General features: G+C 63.1%; 1 protein-coding gene across 7 annotated transcripts in view; it reads right to left on the bottom strand.

Annotated features, from left to right (window-relative positions):
- TEAD3 (TEA domain transcription factor 3) overlaps positions 1-21312 on the bottom strand; it is a 26428-nt gene extending 5116 nt beyond the window's left edge. The window contains exons 1-7 of one of the 7 annotated variants that reach the window (XM_075115595.1): positions 21121-21312; positions 8732-8988; positions 5521-5585; positions 3563-3625; positions 3369-3431; positions 781-792; positions 97-234 (exon numbers count right to left, since the gene is read on the bottom strand). In XM_075115595.1, coding sequence (XP_074971696.1) covers positions 97-234; positions 781-792; positions 3369-3431; positions 3563-3625; positions 5521-5585; positions 8732-8867 — 477 coding nt within the window. In that variant the 5' untranslated portion in view covers positions 8868-8988; positions 21121-21312. Of the gene's footprint in view, positions 1-96; positions 235-780; positions 793-3368; positions 3432-3562; positions 3626-5520; positions 5586-8731; positions 8989-9547; positions 9662-14105; positions 14193-21120 lie in introns of those variants that run through there. The other 6 variants (XM_075115596.1, XM_075115592.1, XM_075115599.1 and 3 more) reach the window with 6 other exon arrangements.

Below are 21312 nucleotides of genomic sequence, written 5' to 3'. Positions count from 1 at the left end.
CCCCCCCATCCCCTGTGCAGGTCGTGCATGGGGATCCGTGCCCCCACCCCCACCCCGGGGCATCCCCATACGGGGAGGGCACGGGACTGTCCTCACCCTGGGGGCAGCAGAGAAGACGGCCTGAGGAAGAGGAGGAGGGGGGCTGAGCTTGTTCTGTAGGACGCTGGCCGACACGATCTGCGCGGAGGACATGGAAGCCATGCTCTGCAGAGCCTTATCCTTCGAGACCTGGTCCTGGAAGAGGACAAGGGGACAGGAGGGAGATGGAGGTCACATGGGCAGGCTGAGACCCCCCAGTCTGAGTGTGCCCGGCAGGTTTTGCAAAGCACGGAGATGGTTGAACAGCCTGGCCTAGGGACGAGGGCGGGTGGATGCCCCCCTCCCCAAATGCACCCATGTTAATTAATGCTGCTTTAAGCTTGCAAATGTCATTGAATCACAGAATGGTTTGGGTTGGAAGGGACCTTTAGAGGTCATCTAGCCCAAACCCCCTGCAGTGAGCAGGGACATCTTAAACTAGAACAGGTTGCTCAGAGCCCCGTCCAACCTGGCCTTGAACGTCTCTCGGGACGGGGCCTCCACAATCTCGCTAGGCAACATGGGCCAGGGTTTCACCACCCTCACTGTAAAACATTTCTTCCTTACATCCTTATGTCCCCTGGGCAGGAGCTGCAGGGTCTGGAAAGTGTCTTCACTCCCCAGGGGACGCAAAGGGTTTAGCCCCTCTGCGGGAGAGGTCAATGGGGAACAAAAGGCATCACAAACTGAAGCTCAACTTACCAAGTTCATGGCCTGTCCACAAAAGAAAGGAAAAAAAAAAAAGGTTAGATAGTTGTGGGAGCCTGTGGGCACCGTGTGCACCCCACCTCCGCACCCCAAGCTGTGTATCCCTCACCCCGGCTCATCACCGCAGCCTGATTTGCGGAGCGAACCCCCTCGACCTGGCTGCTCACCAGGGGATGCACATGGTGGGCACTGAAGCCTGGGCTTAAGCCTGCCAGCAATAGGATGATAAAGCCCCCCCCACTATATTAGGGGGTTGCTGTGACTGGCCAGGCCTGCACCTTTGTTGGCTTTTTATATCTTTTACAGCCTTTACAACCTCCTCAGCAGCCCCCAGCACTTGCAGTCAGGGTATGGAAAGGAAGAGCCGCCTAGCTCCTGCCCTGCTTGGCAAGGGCACCTGCACCCGACTCCGCAAGGAAGACCCTGGGCACAGCCCCCCTATTCCATCTGTGCATTTATATAGGAAACCATTTATTTTCCCTTTTCCCTTTTGCTTCACAGGTCTCAGGGGTACACAGGGCAGGAGCAGAGGGCTCTGAGGTCTTGCCCGGGGCAGGACTCCTCCTCCAGCTGCACCGCCAGGACATGTGCGTGCTGGTCCCACCACACACCCTCTGTTTTCCCTCTGAACCTTCCTCAGGGATCAATCGCTTCACTTATTTTCACCTGCGGCAGGGCAGGAGTGTGGGCATGCAGCCACATGCCAGCAGCACTAACACGCACATGACTGCAGCTTAAAAATATATACATATACTGCTCACAGAAGGGAGTTTCCATTCAACAGGACAAGCGCTGGGTGAGGGCAGAGGGCTGCCTGTGCTGGGCTTTGCCTCCAAGTATGGCTGGGAAAGGATGTTTTGCATCCATGGCGTATTGCTTAGGGGGATCTCTGCCCCAGCCGCTCCCTGCCAGATTCCTGCAGGCAGTGTGACTGGGGATGGAGAGTGCAGCCACGGACGCTGGCCTCCATCCCTGTATCCCTGGGGTCACTCCTGCCTCTGACTCCCCCTTGCCCGGTGCTGTGCAGCAAGGAAAGCCCACTTGATTTGATTTAATTTTATTTTAGTTTTGTGCAAAGGCTTCTGCTGTTGCTGTCCCTGCCCTCCCTGGCTGCCCCTCTTGGAGTTGGGAGCTGGGTTTAAGACTGCACAAGCCCAGAGGAGTCTCCCATAACAGTTTTGGGTGCCCTCTCCTGGCTTTTCCCAGCAAACCAAACCCACTGGGGTGTGGGAGCCCTCCTGGCACCCCGCTCATGGGGCACCAGGGTCCCTGCTGAAGGGCTTTCGAGTGCATGGCTTGGCGGGCTCCCCGGCAGCATGAGCTGGGGCTCATTAAAGCTTTGGGGACAAAAATGCCAGAGCCAGCTCTGACGGTGGCCCCTGCTGCCAGCCTCAGTGCTAGAGACTTGGACACAGCACCCGGGACAGGGGGATGGGGACATGGGGAGCTGGCAATCCTTTTGGGACCCTGTGGTCACAGCATGGGGCTAAAAGGTTTTTCTGGGCTCCCACAGCCTCGGCAAGGCAGCAGGTCCCCCCCTGGGTCCTGCCCAAGGAGATGTTCCCCAGTGTGATGGTGCAGGGATTAACCCACGAGCACCCTGGGCTGCACAGCCCAGCTGGGAGCCGGCTGACCCCGACAGGCAGCTGTGCAGTGGGGACCGCTCCGTCCCCCACCTTGCACCGTGTGCGTCCAACCTGAGCAGGGCTCGGTTCTTCGGTGATGCCTCGAGTCCTGCCCACCGCCCCCCCCATCATCACCCTCCCCACCACCGCCACGAAGCTCGGTGGGAACAGTTACGGACAGGTTAGTCGGGCTCCAGTTAGGAGGAAGGAAGGAAAGAAAAGCCAACCAGAGAAGAGAGGATGATCCAGTTTTTCCTCGCCCGGCTCCCTTGGGCCCTGGAACCACGGGCTGCCCTGGCACTGCAGTGCCCCCTCCCCAGCAGCACGGCCCCATCCAGGCCCGCTGCCCCCCACATCCCTGAGGTGCCACCTGGGCTGTACTCGGACCCTGGTACATCACAAACCACCAGGCAGGCAGCCTGCAGGGACCCCCGGGATCCCCCTGCTTCTGCCCACATCCCACTGGCACTCGTCATGAGCAGGGCCAGGTCTCAGCTGTGGGGCGGGGCCCTCTGCACCCCTTGCTTGAACCTCACTTTGCCTTGCCATATGCTCTGGGGTGGTCCTTCCACTCCTGGGAGAAGCCCTGATGGCCCAAAAGAGGGGCAGCCCTCATGCACCATCGGAGGAGGGTTTAAACCCCCATTTCCCCATGGCTGAGTCCTTGCCTGGGTGAAAGGAGGGGATTTGGCACCTAAATTCACCCTCCTGGGGGAGAGGGAAAGGCTCTGGTGTCCCCACCCAGCCTTTGAGCTGGACCTCCCCCTTGCACTTCTCTCCAAGCATCCCACAATGATGCCACTAAACCCATCTGGTCCCAGGAGCCAAGGGAGGGGGAAGAAAAATAAAACCACCAAAAAAGAGAGGTATAAAAGAAAGCAAGCGGCACACCGCAGAGCTGAGTGCGTTAGTCGTCAGCGGGCGGGGGGGCCAGGCGGGGCGGGGGGGGACGCGTACCTTCAGCTTGGACTGAATCTCCCGAGATTTCCGTCGGGCAAGAACCTGCAAGTGGCTAGAGACCTGCAGAGAGAGAGCAGAAGGAGAGGGGGAACAGCAGAGCCGTCAACCAGAGGAAAGGAGGAGGAAGAAGAGGGGCTGCCCATGCTCACAGAGACACCGCCGCGGACACCTGGGCAAGGGCGCCAACGTACCTTGATGCCAACCTGGTACTCCCGCACCTTCTTCCGAGCTAGAACCTGTATGTGGCTGGACACCTAGCGCCCGCCACGCCATTCAGAAAGGAAAATACAGACAGCATGAAGATATGTTCCCCCTGCAAGGTGGGATCTTGTCCCTGGGGAAGGGAGCGCGGAGGAGGGGAGCGTGCGGGGCTGCTGGGGTGATGCTCCTGGAGATGCTGTGCGTCCTGCTCCTGCTGCGAGCTGGAGGGAGGAAAACTGGGGGGGGACCCCAGCGTTATGCTGATTGATGCTGGTTTGTGTGGGGTGAAGCTCCTCGGGGTGAAGCTGCTGCAGCTGGGGGGGGTCTGTGTTTACCGTTTCTCGGGGTTTCCCAGACAGACTGACCCCCCTAGCCCCTGTGAGCACAGTGATCTGCTGCTTGCACACAGTACTGAGGATACAGCCCAGCTGGTTTGGGGTGCCCCTGGGTTACCCCAGGCGGGGCTGCAGCAGGACTGCCGGTCCCAAGGGAGATCCAGGAGAGATCGGCTCATTCCCCCAGGGCTTCTGCTGATTTTGCAGGTGGGAAAGGTGAGAAGAGAGCTCTTTTTTTGTGTCCAGCAAGATCCAAAGAAATGGGGCTGATACACAGGCAGGAAAGGCGCAGGATGGCTGGGGTGCCTGCTCTGGGCCCCAGGCAGAGTGGGGGTCCCTGTACCCATGGGGTACCAGGGCTGATTTTGGCAAGAGTCTTCTCCCACCAGTGCCTGGCTGTCCAAGAAGGGACATCAGGCTGTCCAGGACACAAGTGCACAGAGGGGACAATGCCACACGCACTCTCCCCTGTGCCTCCAAGTGTCCCCTGGAGAATCGGTTTTGCTGAGTGCCTCATCCTTCCCCCATGGAGGGGTGGCCCAGGGGGTCCAGTTAAGGCTTTAAACCAGAAATAAATCACCACTCAGCACTGGTCTGAACACAAGGACCGTGGCCGGACTCTGGTCCCTCTCCCTCCAGCAGCAGTCCTGGAGGATGTCCCCACTAGAGCCTGGGGACCAGCGTCCCTCCCTTGCAGGGACTCGTGGCACAGGGCAGCCCCAACATAAGTGTCCCCATGCCCCAAACCCTCCCACCTCCCTGAGGTGGGAGAAGCACCTGCTCCCCAGCATCCTGGGCCACCAGCTCTGCCAGTACAGGCAGCACCACGGAGGGGAGGGAAGAGCCACCAGACGCGTGACAAACGGACATGTCCCATCGAGGGCTGCGGCAGTCGGGCCCTCAGACAGGTTGGGTCTCTGGCACGAGGATGCAGCGAGGGCTCGCAGCTGGGATGGATGTCACCCTGCCCACACACTGCAGGCAAAGGAGGACCACTGCATCCTCCCTGTGCTGCCAGCATCCCTTCCTGCGCACCGCCTGCCCTGGCATCTAACCTTGCAGGACAGCGAGGTTGGGGCAAGGGCTCTGCAGTACCTCCGGGCCGCCACAGACCCGCACAGCCCGCCCCCTGGCTGGGATGGGGGTGGCTTGCTCTCAGCCCCAGGGCTTTGGTGGGGTCTTCACCGTGGCGTCTGGCACAAGCACCGTGACGCCCTGGCAAAGGGCAGAGGTGGGAACGGTCTCCAGATCCAGGTGGAGCAGCAGAGAGAGATGCAAACAGACACACAGGCTGCTTGGATGGAAATTTCAGGGGCTCCTGCCAACCGTGGGGTGACCCCAGCCAGGCAGGGGGGCCTGGGTGCTGCCTGCCCCTTTACCTCGAATTTCAGGGCATCCCCCTGGATCAGGCTGGGACTGACCAGCCCCAGGGTGTTTGTGCTCACAGACGAAGCTCCTCGCAGAGGATGAGGGTCCTGCTGGCATTAACAGTGGCTCCAGGAGGAGACACAGAGGACAGGCGATGCAGCCGGACACCCCCCGGGCTTACCTGGCACCCCCCTCCCGCTTCCCACCAGCCCTCCCAAGTTAAAAAAGCAGAGCGACGGCCTCACCTGCTTCCTCGTCCTCGTCTTCCCCGTCCGCAGCTTGATGTACCGGGCTATCAGTTCGTTACGACCTGCCGGCAGAGCCAAGGGGTCAGCCCCGGGGAAACGGGGGGGCCAGGGGCATGAGCCCCAAAAGGCACCTCCAACCCCCACCCCATCCTGGTGATGCTGGTCCTTAATGAGGCTGGTCCTTAATGAGGGAGGCACTGCCAGGAGATGGCGCTGCCATGACAGCTGTCCGGCCCGAGGGGACATCGGGGTGGCCTGAGGGGACACGGCGGTGGCCAGCCCCCCACCAGGCCAGCAGGCCGTGTGGCCCCCACCCCACTGGGTTGAGCAGCTTCCAGACACAGGGGGCTCAGAGTGGGGGTGACAGCCACCAGGGACCCCTGCCACAGTGGTGTCCCCAAATTCAGGCAACCACGGACCACCCCCCCCGCCCCCCGCAAAAAACATCCCAACTGGAGCACCCCCAGGGAAGCCGATCAACCCGCTCCCCCCAGCCTTTCCCACAGGGATCCTGGGGTGCCCCCCTGGCACCCCGCTTCCCATTTGCAAGCCGTGCTGGCCTTTCCACCAGTATTTCCTAACGTCCTGGGTCTAATTTGAAGCAGAAGTTGCTTTTGCGCCACATTTTAGGGGCCAGCTGTGGCCAATCTACGTTCAAACGTCAGAGCAGCTGGGAGCTTTCTTCTCCCGGCCCCAGCCCCGGCCCCCCCGCCGCCGCGCCCCCCGTGCACGGGGGCGGCCAGGCACGCCAGATTTATTTTAATGGACCAGATGGTCGCGGTTGGAACTTGTCGAAATGCCCTTGGAGCGGGTTTCGGCTTTAAAAAAAAAAAAAATCTCTCTAAAAAAAATATATTCCCCCGCCCCTTCCACCCTGGCCAGCCCCCTCCCAGCCCCGAAGCAACTGGGCGCTCCCGGGTGGGGGGGGGACACACACATGGGAACAGACAGGGCCAGGTGCTGTGCGGGGACGGCTGCGCCTTGGGGTGCCCACGCGGGGCAGGAGCTGCTGGGTTGGCAGCCAGGGCCACCGTGGGTCCCTGCACCCCTGGAAATGAGGGCACCCCTTGCATGGCCAGGGTGGCACCCCTGTGCTCCCCCAAAGCACCGAGCATGGGTCCCATCCCTCCTGCCATCCCCAGCCTGCGCTGGCTCCTTAGCCTCGTTAGCACCTAATGAGGGCCAGGGTGTTCTTTTAAGCCTAGGTGAGATGATGCCTACAACAGGGTGCTGCCAAGGGGTATGGGTGGAGGGGACGCCAGTGCCGAGCCCCAGCACGGGGGTACACCTTCACCGAGTGCTGCAGCATCGTCCTTTGCACACCTACTCCCAAGTCCCATCCCCTCCCTCCCCATACCCAGCCCTTGGGAGATAAATCTGGGAAATAAATGCGGGTGCCTTCACATTCCCCTGTGGGGCAGTGCCAGCCCAGCACCCAGTGCCCAGCACCCAGTGCCCAGCACCCAGCACCGAGCATCTCCTGCACCCATCCTGCCTTGGCCCACATCCCGGCCACCGCCCCAGGCTGCACCCTCGCAGCCTCCCCGCAGCCGTCCCCGTGCCCGCGCGCCCCGTCCCTGTCCCCCATGATTCACCCAGAACCGTGCCATTCCCTCTGAGAGGGCACGTACTCCTCCAAATTACCACATTCCCCAAATTCCTCTCCCCTGACACCACCACGTGAACCAGCTGGACAGGCTGGGTTAAAAATAACCTGGCGGGCAGCGAGCGAGAGCCAGGGCCAGCGTGCCCGGCCCGGCCCCCCGGCTCCCACCTGCTCCCAGGGCACGCAGCGCTTGCCCGGCCCCTTCGCCGCCCCCGCACCACTGGCATCGGTGGGGCACGGGCTGGCGTGGCCGTGGGCATCCCACGGAACCCCCCAAAAAGAGCTGGGTGGTGGGGTGTAACGGCACTGGCACACCTTTATGGCGGATGCCAGCATTGCCTGTACCGCCGGTGACCCTGGGGGTCCTGGTAACCGCGGCACCTCCGACTGGGGGTCCCGGGGATCCCGGTGGGGAGATACTGGGGAGGGTGGGGGGAGATGAAAGGCAGCCGGCGGGAGCCGCTGCCTCTTTAAGCAGCTGCCAGATGTCTCCGAAAGGCTGGAAAAACCGGTCGGGGCTCGGCGCGCTGTGCAAGGCCAGGCTCCCGGCGGCACTTCAGCTATTCCGGGAGAAATCCAAAAAATGCACCCGCTTGGGAAGCCCTGTGCTCCCACTCGGCTGCCAGCCCCAACGCCCTGGGTTGGGGTCCCCGGCAAGCAGGGTGGCACACGGAGCTGGCATGGGGTCGGGGACAGTGGCACAGTGCTCGCCACAAAGCCTTGCCCCCTTTGTCCCTCTCTGCTGGCAGCGGGTGAGCCACTGACGGTGACGGTGGCATCCCAGGCGTGTGTATTTTGGAGGCTGGTGATGGAGATGCTTGTCCCTCATCCCTTCATCACCACGGGGTGACAGTAACGTAGCAACCCATCCCCAGCTCTGAGGTCACCAGCCCTGGGAGTGACATCATGGGAGGCGGAGGGGAGGAGGAACCAGTCCCTACGCCAGCAGGGATGGGGACACCATGGCACCTTCCACTGCTCTTTGGTGGCACTATGCGCCCTGTGGCAGTATCAACCCCTGCCTGCATCAGCCATCCTCTTCCTCCCTGTTGTAGAGAGCCACCAAGACAGACAACAGAAACTAGGCTGAGGCCCCTCAAAACTCATCGCACCAGTGGGGCTGACCAGCCCCAGTGCTGCCGACAAAGTCACCGAAAGCTGAGCGGGGTGCCAGTGGCTCGGGGTGGGTGGGTGGCCCTTGCCACCGGGTGCTCCCCACCACGCAGTATAGTTGGGGAAGGTTTGGGGGCCGATGCAGAGGCACAGGGGAGCAGGAGGGCTGGCGCTGGCCCCGCAGTCCTGCGCCCGCTCCCTGCCCGCACCCGCTCCCCGAAGGCTTCACCAAACCAGTCGGTCCGGCAGGGCAGAGGAAGGGAGCGGGAGGGAGAGCCAGCGCGGAGGGAGGGGACGTGGGTCACTGCCACCTCCCTGGTCCAGCTCCACAATGCAGCTGGGGAAGCTGCTTTCGGGGTTGGGGGGTGCTCGAGGGTGATGCCCGGGTGTGGGTTTGGGACAGGAGGTTTTGCTTCACGCCCGGCCACCCCGTCCTGGCCGGCGGTGCGGTGCCCTGCCCGCTGCCTCCATCCAGCCCCCATCACTCACCGTACATCTTGCCCTCATCCGAGAGGATGATTTTCCGCCGGCCGCAGGGGGGATAGATCGCCAGCGCCTCCTGGAAGCTCTGCTCGATGTCCGGACTCCACACGCCCTCGGCATCATTGTCCAGACTCTTGTCCATGCCGTCCTGGCCATCTTCCCGCCCCTCCCCGGGGCTGCCGCTGGCGTTCCAGCTGTTGGACGCTATGGTGCTGGCTGCTCTGGGCTCCGACCCCGAGCCCCCACGGACACACGACAACCTGCTGGGACACAGGGGATGCCCTTTAGACCTAGAGAACCTTGCTGGGGGTATGGAGCTGCAGTGAGAGCATAGTCCCAGCTCTGTTCCCGGTGCTCGCCCTGTCCCCACTCGCACCCAGGGCTCAGGGCAGCATCCCGGTGTGGGGCATCAGAGACACAAACAGGCTATCCTTGGGAGCAGAGCCATGATTTCCATGAGTACCCCCAAATCCAAGCCACAGGTGACCACCCAGGGCCCACCCAAATAAGTTTTGGGAAGGAATCAGCCTGGATGCAGCATTATCCGTATGAGAAGCTTGGGCCCACGGTGCCCGTGGGTGACACCTCGGGATGGGGCAGCAGCAGCCCCGCAGCCTGTGAGCCCCAACCCCGCACCAGTAGCCACTGCCGCCCGGCCGCCTCCTCGGGCAAGCCGGCCCCATAACTATCCCCAGCCCCAAAAATCCCCGCTCCGCAGCGCCTGGCAAAGGCAAAGCTGGGATTTGAAGGGAGACGCTGGGCGGCTCCAAGCCAGACCCTGCTAATGGGAACCAGGTGGCCAGAGCCCTCCGGCAGCCCTACCCCTGGCACCGGGAGAGGCCCCCTGCCCCGAGGATGCTCAGCCAGGGCCCTGGGCACTCCCCGGCTGGCGGGTGATGCCGGGGAGCCTTCAACCCTCCTCCTCCTCCTCCTCCCTTTGCCAGGCTCCCGGCACAGTGTTTTGCAATAACATGTTTGGCGGCAGCTGCCGGCGGTGGGAGCGGAGAGGTGTCTCCTGCGCCGCCGCGCTTCCCGGACGGGCTGGGAGTGTACAAAGGTCTCCGGCGCAGACATCTCCTTTTAAAGGAACTGCAGCAGCCCGCTGGCTCAAGCGTGCTGCAAGGCCTTTTTTTTTTTTTTTCCCTTTTATAAAAAAAGAAACTTCTCCCCCCCCCATCTCCCTCTCCCTCGCCGTGATGTGATGTCAGCCCCTCCGGTCCGCGCCGCCCGCCCCTGCCCGCCGTCCCCCCCGCCCGCTGCTCCCCCTCTTGCCGAGCACTGTGGCCAAATAAGGAGAACTGGATTGTAGGATCGAGCCAGCCGGCCAAGGGAGGGATGGCGGCAGCGGTGCCGGACGAGCCCGCAGCACCCCGAGTCCCGCAGCAGCCCGAGTTCCACGACACCCTGAGTCCCACGACACCCCGAGTCCCACAGCATCCCAGTTGTGCCCGCTGCTGGGGTGCTCCACGGGGGCAGCCCCCGGGAGGGATGTGTTGTCCAAACTGAGCGGGTGTAGGAAATGGGAGGGCGGGGGGACACCAGGACAAGGCGCTGGGTAGGGACGGCGAGGGTGGCACGTGGGGACGGCCCTGGCGGGGACCCCCCCCCTCCCCCCCTCCGCAGCCTAGTGAACGCATCAGGGCTCCGTCCCAGTGTGGCGCCTACGACGGGGTGTGCGGCTGCCTCGGCCGGGTGCTTGAGCCCTGGCTGCACCATGGCAGCCCAAGACCCCCCAGCAGACCAGGACCCCCAGACACAGGGGAACCAGAGACCCCCCAGCTACATCACAGCAGCCTGAGACCCCGCAGCCCCCAGACCCCACAGTCATGCAGTGACCCAGAGCCCACAGTGGCCTGGGACCCCGCAGCCCTGTGCCAGCCTGGGACCCAGCAGCGTCCCAGGACCCCGCAGCACCACGGCACAGCCATCAGCTCACCCCAAGAGGGGAAAGTCCCAAGAGCTGATGCCTGGGGGTGGCTTTGCGGGGACCCACCAGACCCCCTGCCCTCCCCAACTGATGAGTGTTTTTGGAGCCAAAGGCAAAGCTATAGGGCCAAGAACGAAGCTATAGGGCTGAGAGCAAATCTATAGGGCTGGCTGCACCACTGCAGGCAGGATCCTGGAACAAGCAGCATGAGCAGTGCCCTGGGTCATCGTCCCCATGCCAGGCACTGCACGCACAGGCAGGGTGCCGGCTGCCCGCAACACCCTGCCTGCGGCACACGTCTCCCCCTTCCCCAGCAGCTCCCCCATCACCCCCAGCCCCCTCCCACCACACTGCTCCCCCCCCCCCCCGCGCCCCCGGCAGGGAAACCCCAGCCCAGCCTTTTCGGGGAAGCCGGGAGAGGAGGGAGGGTGATGCTGGGGCCCCAGCCAAGGTGTGAGGAAGCAGCTCCTCCTCCTCCTCCACCGAACCTGCTTTTGGCCAGGCCAAGACATTGGATTTCCTGGAGGGAGGGTGCAAGGCACCGCTCTGACGCAAGGCACGGCCAAGCGCCGTGCTCCACCCAGCCCTTACAAAACACCAACAACAGGAGCAATTAGGAAACCGGCATGGCTGGACGGCCTGCGGACGGACCGCCGGCCAGACCTGCTCCGGGCAGGGAGGGGACTGGGCCTGCCAGAAAACATGTCACCGGCTCCTGCCTCCCAGCTGCTCCCCAGGGAGCAGGGGGAGAAGCCCCCTCCCACAGTGCAGGCACCTCTGCAGGACTCGGGGACCCCAGGACCACCGGTTCGCAGTGGGGATGCTCGCTGGCACCCATGCCGGGAGGGAGCCCCCGCACCCAGCTCACTCACCCCTCTGCACCCTGCCTTTGCGGGGTGCCACCGACCAGCCCAAGGCGTGCTGGGGAGGGGTTGCAACCATGCGAGGTCCCCAGCGGGTGTGGGATGGGTGCCCACAGCGGGCAGGGGAGGATGTTGCCAGGGCCGCCCTTATCTCCCCGTGAGGCCAAGGCTGAGATGGGGACAGCGTTCCCACGGCCTCGCAGAGCTTGGCCCTGGCACCATGTGTGGGGGGCACGAGGGAGACCCGGGGCTTGTGCAGGCAGCAGGGCTGCAAGCAGCTGCCCACTTGGCAAGAGCTGCTGGGGGCTGGAAAGCCTGGAAAGGCAACAAGAAGCCTCTTTAAACCCTGCAAAAGCAAAAAGGAGGGTTGCAAGGAGGGAGAGGTGCTTGGGAGATGGGTGTTTTGTGGTGGATAGGGGGAAGGGAATATTTTGGAGGCAGTGGCTGTGGTCAGAGCAGTGCAGTGGGCACCCTGCTGGGGCCAAACACGGGTGCCGAGGTCAGGAGTGGGGTGCTGCCGGGACCAGCACAACCAGCTGCGATAGGAATCAAGCTGGAGGTGTGCGGGGGAGAGGCCTCAGGGCTGGGAGCACAGGGATGTCGCTGCTCAGAGCCAAAGGCTGCGGGGCCATGATGTTGGCAGAGGTGCCCATCAGCCCCATGAAGCCCCCAGGTGGGGGGCAGCACCCTGCCCCCATCCCTGTCCCATGCCACCAAGCTGGGGGGAACGGTCTGTTCCTCTTCCCCAGTGCGCTCAGCCCCAAAAGTGTTGCCCCATCTCGCACACCACGAGGCATGGTCCTGGCAGCCCCCATGCTGCCACAAACCCATGTCCCGGCTGCACCAGGACACACAGCCAAGAACTCAGGCCTGCCCAAAGCAGCGGGGCAATGCCCCGCTGCCCACCCGGCCAAGCACCCCACCACGCCGCCCAGTCCTGCCTTGGCCAGCGTCACAGCACAGGGACCGATGCCTCTCACCATGCTCCTCCACTGCCCTCCCAGCTGGTCTCATGGCCAGTGGCGGTGTCACCCCTCCCTGGGCACAGCCCCTGCGGCTGCCGCTCTCTCACCCTGTGCAAACTGGGGGGAGGTGGCTATTGTCACAGCATCCCCCCCAAACCTCCGGGGAAGCAGGGCACGGCCATCGGCATCCACTGCACGAGGGGGCCTGCAGCACAGCGTGTCCCCAGCTGACACCGTCTGGGGGGACAAGGTGTGGGGCAGAGTGGTCCCAAGGTCTCCTCCATACCGGGCCTCCTCTGACCCACATCGGCGCAGCACCAGGACCCCACAGGACGATCTCCCACCATGCTGGGTACACTGGGGGGCCCCCATCCCACCAGACCCTGCAAAGGGAGCAATGGGATCTGGCTGCATCCCAGCTCCATCCCGCCTCCCCATTCTAGGGGCCTGGGGCAATCCAGCCCTCCTCCCTCCCCCCCTGCACCTAGACCCCATGGCGAAAGGATAAAAGTTCACCAACAAGCCCAGGCAGGCACGGCACAGAGCGGTGCTCAGCCTCGCTCCGGCACAGGCAAAGTGCCGCCGCCCCGCCGGCTGCGCCTGCCCAGGCGGGGGGATGCGCAAGGCCACTGTCACCCCCTCCCCATCACCATGACTGGTGGCACCCACACCCTGGGGGCGATGGGGGAAAGGAACCCCCATCCTCCCTGGTGCTGAGCATGCACCCCCCCTACCGGGGCCAGCTCAGGAAGGGGGCTGGGAAGTCACCCTGGCCCCACTGCGGTGAGGTCCCTGGGGACAGCTCTCCTGCAGGGATGCTGAGAGGGGCTGCTCTGTCACGCAGCAGGCTCTGCAGGACCCCAAAGCCAAGGCTCCTGGGCACCCCAGCTCCTCCCTGCATCCTCCCAGCGCATCAGGGATCAGGGGATCAGCAAGAACATGGTTGGGGCTCCGACAGCAGGCATCCATTTGTAGGCAGGGCTCATTAATGTGCTCCTTGTTTGGGGCAGGAGAGCAGTGGCCGGGCACAGTGTCCCTGTGGCCACCTCTGCCCACCCTGTAACACGGCTGGGATCAGGGCTGGGAGAAGCACTGCCTGCACCATCGACACAGCCACTGGCTCCAGAAAGCCCTTTAAAGCAAACCCAAAAACCTTGGGGCTCTCAGGGGACCCCAGCAAGGCCACAACACACCAGGGAAGATGCTGCCCTGTCCGCTGCCAACCCTAGCACCGTGCACAGAGCCCGGATGCTCTCGGCTCTGCCAAGCATGACCCTACAGCACTTTTCTTGCAATAGCCAAGTGCTTTTTGCAGGAACCCCGTATCCCCAGCAGTTCGCCCAGGGACCCTTCGGGAATGCCCTGCCCCATGTCCTGCCCCAGTCCCTGTCCAGATCCATCGAGGGACACCGTCCCGGTTAGCATGTGGCTGTCCCAGGAACAACCAGCACCCATCGAGGCGGGCGGCAGCAGCCAAGCAAGACCTGGCTCGGCAGGGAGGGCACTGGAAGGAGGTTTGTTTACATCGCTCTCCCCTTCCAAACAGCTCTGGGGCTGCGGTGAGGGATTCCCCGGCTCGGGAAGGGAAGGACAGCCGCCCTGCTCCCTCCCACCCAGGTCTGTACCTCCCTGCCGGGGAGGACTGGCCATCTCCCCAACGGGACCCCCAGCATGGGCTGGGGACCCAGGCAGTGGCAGAAGCCCCCATGCACCAGGCCAGCTCTCCGTGAGACAGCCCAACTAATTTCCTCCCTTCTATCGCTTCCTGTCCCTTCCGGCTTGGCGGGCGGCTCAGGAAGCAATCGGAGCGGGGAAACCACAGGAGGCCACGTGGCAGCATCCCACCGGGGTCTGCAGCACTGCTAGGGCTGCCCCGGGCATGTGCCCCCTGCTCCAGCTGGACCCCTGGAGCCAAAGGGACCCCCCAGCTCGCAGCAAAGCCCCGAGCCCCTGCCCAGCAGGGACGTGGCTGGCCCTTACTCAGCAGCACGAGGCCGAGGGATGCTCAGTCCTCCATCCCGAAGGGCCATGGGTGAAGGAGAGGGGAACTTGAGTGATTTGCTCAGAGAAAATTTGGGCAGGGAGGACAGAGGGGATCAAGCAAACCCCCTGAGCCCCACCAGCAGCCCCTCTCACTGAGATGCTCCCTCTTAACGGCAGAACCACGGGCGTACAAACCAACCCCTCCATCTCCTCCTCTTCCTCTGGCCCTGGCAGGGCAGCAGAGCTCGGTTTTGGCTGCTGGAGGACCTGAGCCGGTTTTGCTCAAGCCTCCAGGCCCAAGACCTGAGGGCAGGGGACAGACGGACACCATAACCCGGCTTCCCTCCCTGGCCCAATTAGGGCCGCCCTGCCCTGCCAGGATGGGGCGTTTCACCCAGCAGTGCATAAATAGAAAGCTTTTGCAGCATTAATTGCTCTCTGCATTATGAAACGAGCTGGATGGAAACAACAGGGTTGGAGTCACCTGCCAGGGACAGGCCACCATCACAGCTGTCCCGTGACACCCCCAGCGTTGGTGGCTTGTGACAGAGCCAGTGCCAGGCATGGCACCCGCTGGGACCATTGAATTCACTTTGCTCCTATGACAAAATACAGCCATCCCGGGTTGCCTCCCACTGAACATGCCCTGTAGAGGAGCTCAGGGCATCCACCATGTCCCACGTTCCCTGGGACTCCCAGCACTGCTTGTCCCGAGGGGAAGCCAGGTACCCTGCCTGCCCTTGGACCCGCTCCTGGGAGGAGAAATGCCTCCACGGAGCAGTTTCGGGTGCTGCTGACCCCATTTTAAGCCATTGCAGCTGAGCCAGGGAAAGCGTCTTCCAGGGGACACCGGCTGCCAGGCGAGGAGGAGGAGGAGGAAGGCTGCAATGCATTTCACACCCGCCCCCGGCCGCCTCCACCCCCGCGAAACCCAACCCTGCCCGGGGAGCAGCTGCGCCCGTTGCCCGCGCTGCGGCACCCGCGGGAGCCCGGGGCCAGCACCGCCACGCTCCCTAGCTGAGCGACCCAGAGGGGGAACCCAGCACGATGCGGGGATGCAAGAGCTGATCCCCCCACCCAGGCACCCGAGACACAAGGTGGTGGAAGGTCCCGGCCGAGACATAGAGACATCCCTGGCTGCCAGAGGCCAGGGCAAAATGTGACACGGCAATGCCACTCGGCCACTGTCACAGCTGCGAGGAGGCACGCTTCCCTGCCCTCCTGCCACGAGTTCACGAAGCTCGGGGCAGCCGCCAAGCTGAGGTCCTGCGTTTAATGCAGGAGCTGCATGAGCAGGTACGCGCTGCCCCGCACAAACCGCATTGGCCATCTATTCCCAAAAAGGGATATTTCAGTCCAACACCATTTCACTGTGTGCCATCACCCCAGACTGGGCCGGCAGGCAAACCCTCCCGCGTGCCGGAGCGCACCGGGTGCCCATGGCAGAGCATCGCCTTCTCCCAGCACCTCTTGTTGCTGCCCGAGCCGAGAGCTGGAAATGGGCACAGTGACTCCTGCTCCTGCAGATTGAAAAATTGCTCTGGAATCCTCGGGGAGGAAAGTTGCTAAAAATACATGAAGGCGGTATTCTTGGTAAAAGAAGGAGCTCCAGCAAGAAGCGTGGCCTAAGAGCGCCAGAGAGCCCGGCACGGCACGCTAGCCCCCCACCCGGTGCACTGATGCCCAAACCACGGAGCTGGACCCTGACCCTCCGCTCTGCGATGCTGCCTGGGCAAGGCTGGAAACGAGGCACATGAGCCACCCCACGCGAGAGCCGGAGCCCAAACACACGCCACGCATGACCACAGGCGCTGGCGAGCATCAAGCAAGAACCAAGCGAGTCCCAAGCAAGCACCCTGCCCGACTTGTCTGCCAAGCACGTGGACAAGAAGCCGGGCAGGGAAAAAGCGGGGTCTTGCACCCCAGACCTTTGCTTTGAGACTACAAAGCACCCAGATCTTCCTGCTAATAAAAACCCGACACTCGTTTGGGTTGGGGGCTCGCGTGTCTGCATGCGGGTATGCTTTTTCCTAAACCCGAATTGTCTAAGCTGGGGGGGGTGTTGGGGGGGGAAAGGCTGGAGCTGGCTGCCTCTGGGGGAAGGGCGGGCGGCGAGGAGCTGGCATGGGAACGGCAGCCCATCCTCCACGCACGCCGCGCCGCTCCGCGTCTGTAAACTTTGAACATCTTCCGGAGAGAAGTTAGTGGCTATTGTGAACAGCTGGATCTAATTTTACGAGGAGCGAGGAGGAGACAGTCGTGGAGAAATAATAAGGCTTGGCGCTCCCAGGCGAGGATCCCCGAGCCCGGCCAACCCTCCTGCCTCCACCGCACCCCGCCGGGGGGAGCGCCGGCGAGACGGCCACGGGGAAACTGAGGCACAAAGGCTCAACCACATCCTGGGTCATGCAAACCGGGAGTCCAGGCGTCCAGGGCATCGTCCCTGTGTGTGTCCCTGGATCCATCACCCCTCCAGCAGCCGGGGAATCAGCAGTGGCGCAGCTCTTCCCTGCGGTGGAGAGCCGAGCTGCCGATGCAGGGCCACCTCCTTGACCCACGGCAGCATCTTCAGACCTGGGGACCCCCAGCACTCGCTCTCCATGCTCATGGTCACCACGGTGTGACATGTCTCTCCGGCTGGCCGCTTCCCAGGAGGCTCTGCCCACCTCCTAAAATTAGCTCCAGCTCTGCCATCCCATCCCCAGCCACCCCCTGCAGCCGGGGGAGCTCTCCCAGCCCGTGCTCTGGGTCCGTACTGATTCCCCCAGCGGCGAGGGGGAAGGGGATAAACCAGCCTCCTCCATCATCGCATCTCGCTCACCAGCCGTGAGCCACCTGCAAGCAAGCACTTCCCAGCGTTATTTATTACAGGGTGAAGCACAGCCCTGAAGTGCACTGAAGTCACCTTCTGTGCCTCTGGCTCATAAGAGGATGGCCGATGATGAGCTCTGGGTCAGCTTTAGCCAGCTGAGACCCGGCACATCTCGTGACACACCCCGTGCCCAGCTGGAAGGCAACAGCAGCGTGAGCAGTGGGTTTTGGTGCCACCTCTGTCTCATGGCACGTAACAGGGGATGCTGGGGACATCGGGGCGGTGCATTCGTTTGGGACCAGGTAAGCAGACACGCTCCGGTAGGATTTGCACCGCCAGGACGGGATGTACTTTGTGGAATTGGACACTTGCATTTCTCCGGACCCTTTGCCCGCAGGATCCTGTCGGCTGTGTCAACACAGAGCCCTAGGCAAATGCCGTCCCCGCAGGGCTACCAACAGCCTCCCCCAGGGATGAGACCATGGGGTTCAAGGCCTGTCACCTCCGAAGGGCTCAGCCACGTGTGCTCACCACAAAACCCTGCAACGAGCTGCACGGGGAACCCAAAACTGCGCCCAGCACCACATGACCCCCCTCTCCCCACCGCCACGGTCAGGCAAACGGCCATCCGGCACCACGAGAAGATTTTGCCAGGGCCCCTCGCTCCCATTTCACAGGCGGGGAAAACCAAAGCACCGGGAGTTGTAGCGGCGTGTCCAGACCCGTAGCAGGATCCGGCCGCACGTTATCACGGGGGGGGGGGGCCGCGTGCCCGCTGCGGGCTGGCGCGGGGCAGAGCCCCGCCGGCTCACCCCATCATTACCTTCCCTCCCTCCCTCCAAAAAAACATTTCATAAGCTTCCACGTGACGGTGGCAATAGCGAACGCCCACGCACTTCAGGTGCCTGCCCCGACCGCAACACGCAGGTGCCTGGGCTCGGCCACTGTGGCCCCCGGCACACTCCCGGCCCGGGCACCGACCCCAAATAACACCTCGGATGCATGGCTGAGAAGCTCGGAGCACGGACTGGCCATCTGGCAAATCATCTGGGGATGGGAGCTCCCAAAATCAAAGGTATTTGGCATTATCCCATCCACCAGCAGCTCCTAAGGTGGTGCAAACACCATGGGAGCCCGGCCAGGCCCTTGTCATTGCTGTCAAGGATTTAATAAGAGATAGAAGCTCCTAGAGATGGGACATTGGACAGCATCCATCCTCTCTGATGACGGACAGAGGGATCCCAACCCCACAAAGAGCCCCGGGATGTCTCTTGCCACACAAATCCTGGCAGCACCCTTGGTTAGGGCTTTGCAGCCCATTCTCCTCTCTTTCCCTCCATCCTCCACTCCCACAGACGGAAGAAGAGGTACTAAGGCAGGAAAACACATTTCTTCCCCCTGCAAACAGCCCAAAATTGCCCATTTCCCCCTTTCCAGCCGCTGCATGCCCGCACCACTCCCACCGCTGAGCTCACCTGCCACCGGCCCCGTGCTCGCTGCGTGTTTGACGGGAGCTGCACGGTTACTCGCCTTTTAATACATTAATTATAGCTGATTACCACTGCCACCCCCACCTCCCCAGAGCCGTGACCTGCTCACACACCGCCGGGAAAAGGCTCCTTCCTTCGGCACAGTGCTGGGGCCCCAGGAATTGCCTCCCGACCCGCTCGGTGGTGCTAAAACGGGGATTAAATGGTGATTAAAAGGAGATGCTGTTCCTGGTATCGTGATAAATAGTGACCCTACGTCGCGGGAAATGGATGCAAGTCCTTTTTATTGATGGACGTAGAGGCTGGAGGGGGTTTTGCTTTGCAGGAGGGGGACGTTAGAGGTGGGATGGCTGCTAGAGGGTCCGTCTCTGCGCCCCTTTGCTCCCCAAAATGCCCCAGTCAAAGCATCCCCCCACTCCGAGCTGAGCCCTGACACTGTAGTTGCCCCGGTCGGGATGAGGGTCCTTGAAATACTCAGGTGCCACTTATGCAAGGCGGCTGGAGCCCGCCGCGGAGCCTGCCGCTTTCAAAGGGTTATTTTTGTTAGAAAAGCCAGCACAGTGCCAGCTGCGTGCCCGCCCTGGACAGGGAGCTGGGCGCCTGAGGTCCCGCAGGGACCAGAACGTCCCCCCATGTCACCCAGCTGGGATGGAGCAGCTGCTCACCCCAAACCCATTCCCAGCCCCTTCCTGCAGGATCGCTGGCCCTGCAAACCCAAACAGGGCCAAATCCAGCGCCTTCTCCCAATGGGACACTCATGCCTGTCCTCTCCCATGGGGAAGTGCTGGGAACACCACTCGGGCAGTGCTGCGGTGACCATCACCTGCCCTGCCGGTGGGGTCCCAGGCCCACCACCCCCACCCATTTCTCCCCCAGCTTCACCGTTGGGTGACCTTGGCAAGCCCTCGTCCCCCATCTGCTTTGGGGACCCTCTTCCTCCCATCCCATGGAGGAAATGATCCACCCTGAAAGCCGGGTGTGGGGAAGGGGTTCTGGGGCCACGGAGGCCCCCAGGGACAGCGGGTGCATGGCGGGGGGGCATCACCCAATTCTCCACCCATCATCACGAGCATCCTAAAACCAAGCAGGGGGTGGCAGTCTCGCTGGCAGGGCCCCCCAGGGTGGCTGGGCAGTGCCAAAGCCCTGACTCACGGCGCGCACGTACCCGCGCGGGGTAAAGCGATAGGAGGGGAGAGAGGACGCCGGAGCCCAAAATACCCCGGCGCGCCTGACACCGGAGATTATCGCTTCGCCGGTGGGACGGTCGCCTGGCCCGCCTCGCCCCGGCTCCCTGCAAAGCACCAAAACCCCCCAAAACCTCTGCCCTCGCCTCTTCCCCTGACACTCTGTGCCAGCCACGCAACAGCAATGGGGGGCTGCAGGGTGCCCGCTGCCCCAGCAAGGCCTCTGGTACCATTTCCAGTTGTTTTTTTCCCCAAAATATGGGGTTTTTTTTCTCAGCTGCTACAGGCCAAACATGTTGCATAGGGCCTGAGCGGTTTCGGGGGGCGGAGGCGGGCGGCACTGTGAGGGCTTGGCCTTATTTTCCTTCCAAGGGGGATCGGGGAAGGAGAAAAAAAAAAAACAACCACCCCAAACCCAAGGAGGGTGTAAAAATAAAATAATAATAATAATAAAGATGACACACTGCTGAAAATTATACATCTAATTGCTGCCTCGTTAGCAATGCGCCCCTATGACGAGGCACAAAGTGTTTAGCATACAGTCAGCGTATGGTCATCCCCTACATGCGTGTGACACACATGTAACGTGACACGCGTGTGGCCCCCACCCCCCACCCGGGGGACCCCCACCCCCCCAACCCCGGCCCCGTTTCCCGGGGGGGCTTCGCCCGGCGCCCGGAGGCAGGCGGGAGGGTTTCGCGCTTTCTATAACGCCTGGCGCCCGCGCCCTACACGCTCCGACGTATGGGCTATAGGGTACACAAGGCCTCTTTGTAACCCTATAGCCCGCCGCGCACCCCGGGGATGCGCCGCACCGGGGGGGGACCCGCCAAGGGGCCGGGGAAGGGGGAGGCAGCGGGGCCCCGACGGGGTGGGAGCCTGGGGACCCGACGGGAGGGCTTGGGGACACCTTGGGGACACCTTGGGGACACCCACACACACACACCCCCATCGGGGGGGGAGAGGCGGGGGAGCCCCGGGAGGGAGGTACCGGCTGTCGGCGGGGGGGAGGCTGGTGCGACCCCACCGCCCCCCACCATCCGCCGGAGCTCAGTTTAGCCGGAGGGCTGCGGGCCGGGAGGAAGGAGGCGCCGGAGGAGGAGGAGGAGGAGAAGGAGGAGGAGGAGGAGGAGGAAGGGGGGTTGGGAGGCTCTTCCCGGCCAGCACTTACCTGCTCCGTGCTCCGGAGGGGCTGGGCCGGCCGCGGGTGCCGGGACCGGGGCCGGACCGGGACCGGACCGGGGCCGGGGCCGGGGCCGGGCCGGGGCGGGCGGCAGGAATGCGGGGAGCGCGGCGGGCTCCCGGGTCCGCGCACGGAGCCAGGCGCAGGGACGGGAAAGTTTATGCAAGGGAGGAGCAGAAA

The sequence above is a fragment of the Phalacrocorax aristotelis genome, chromosome 21 (genome assembly GCF_949628215.1).
Source record: "Phalacrocorax aristotelis chromosome 21, bGulAri2.1, whole genome shotgun sequence".
NCBI lineage: Eukaryota > Metazoa > Chordata > Aves > Suliformes > Phalacrocoracidae > Phalacrocorax > Phalacrocorax aristotelis.
Note: the sequence above shows the minus strand (reverse complement) of the source record. Positions and strands in the feature narration are given on the sequence as shown.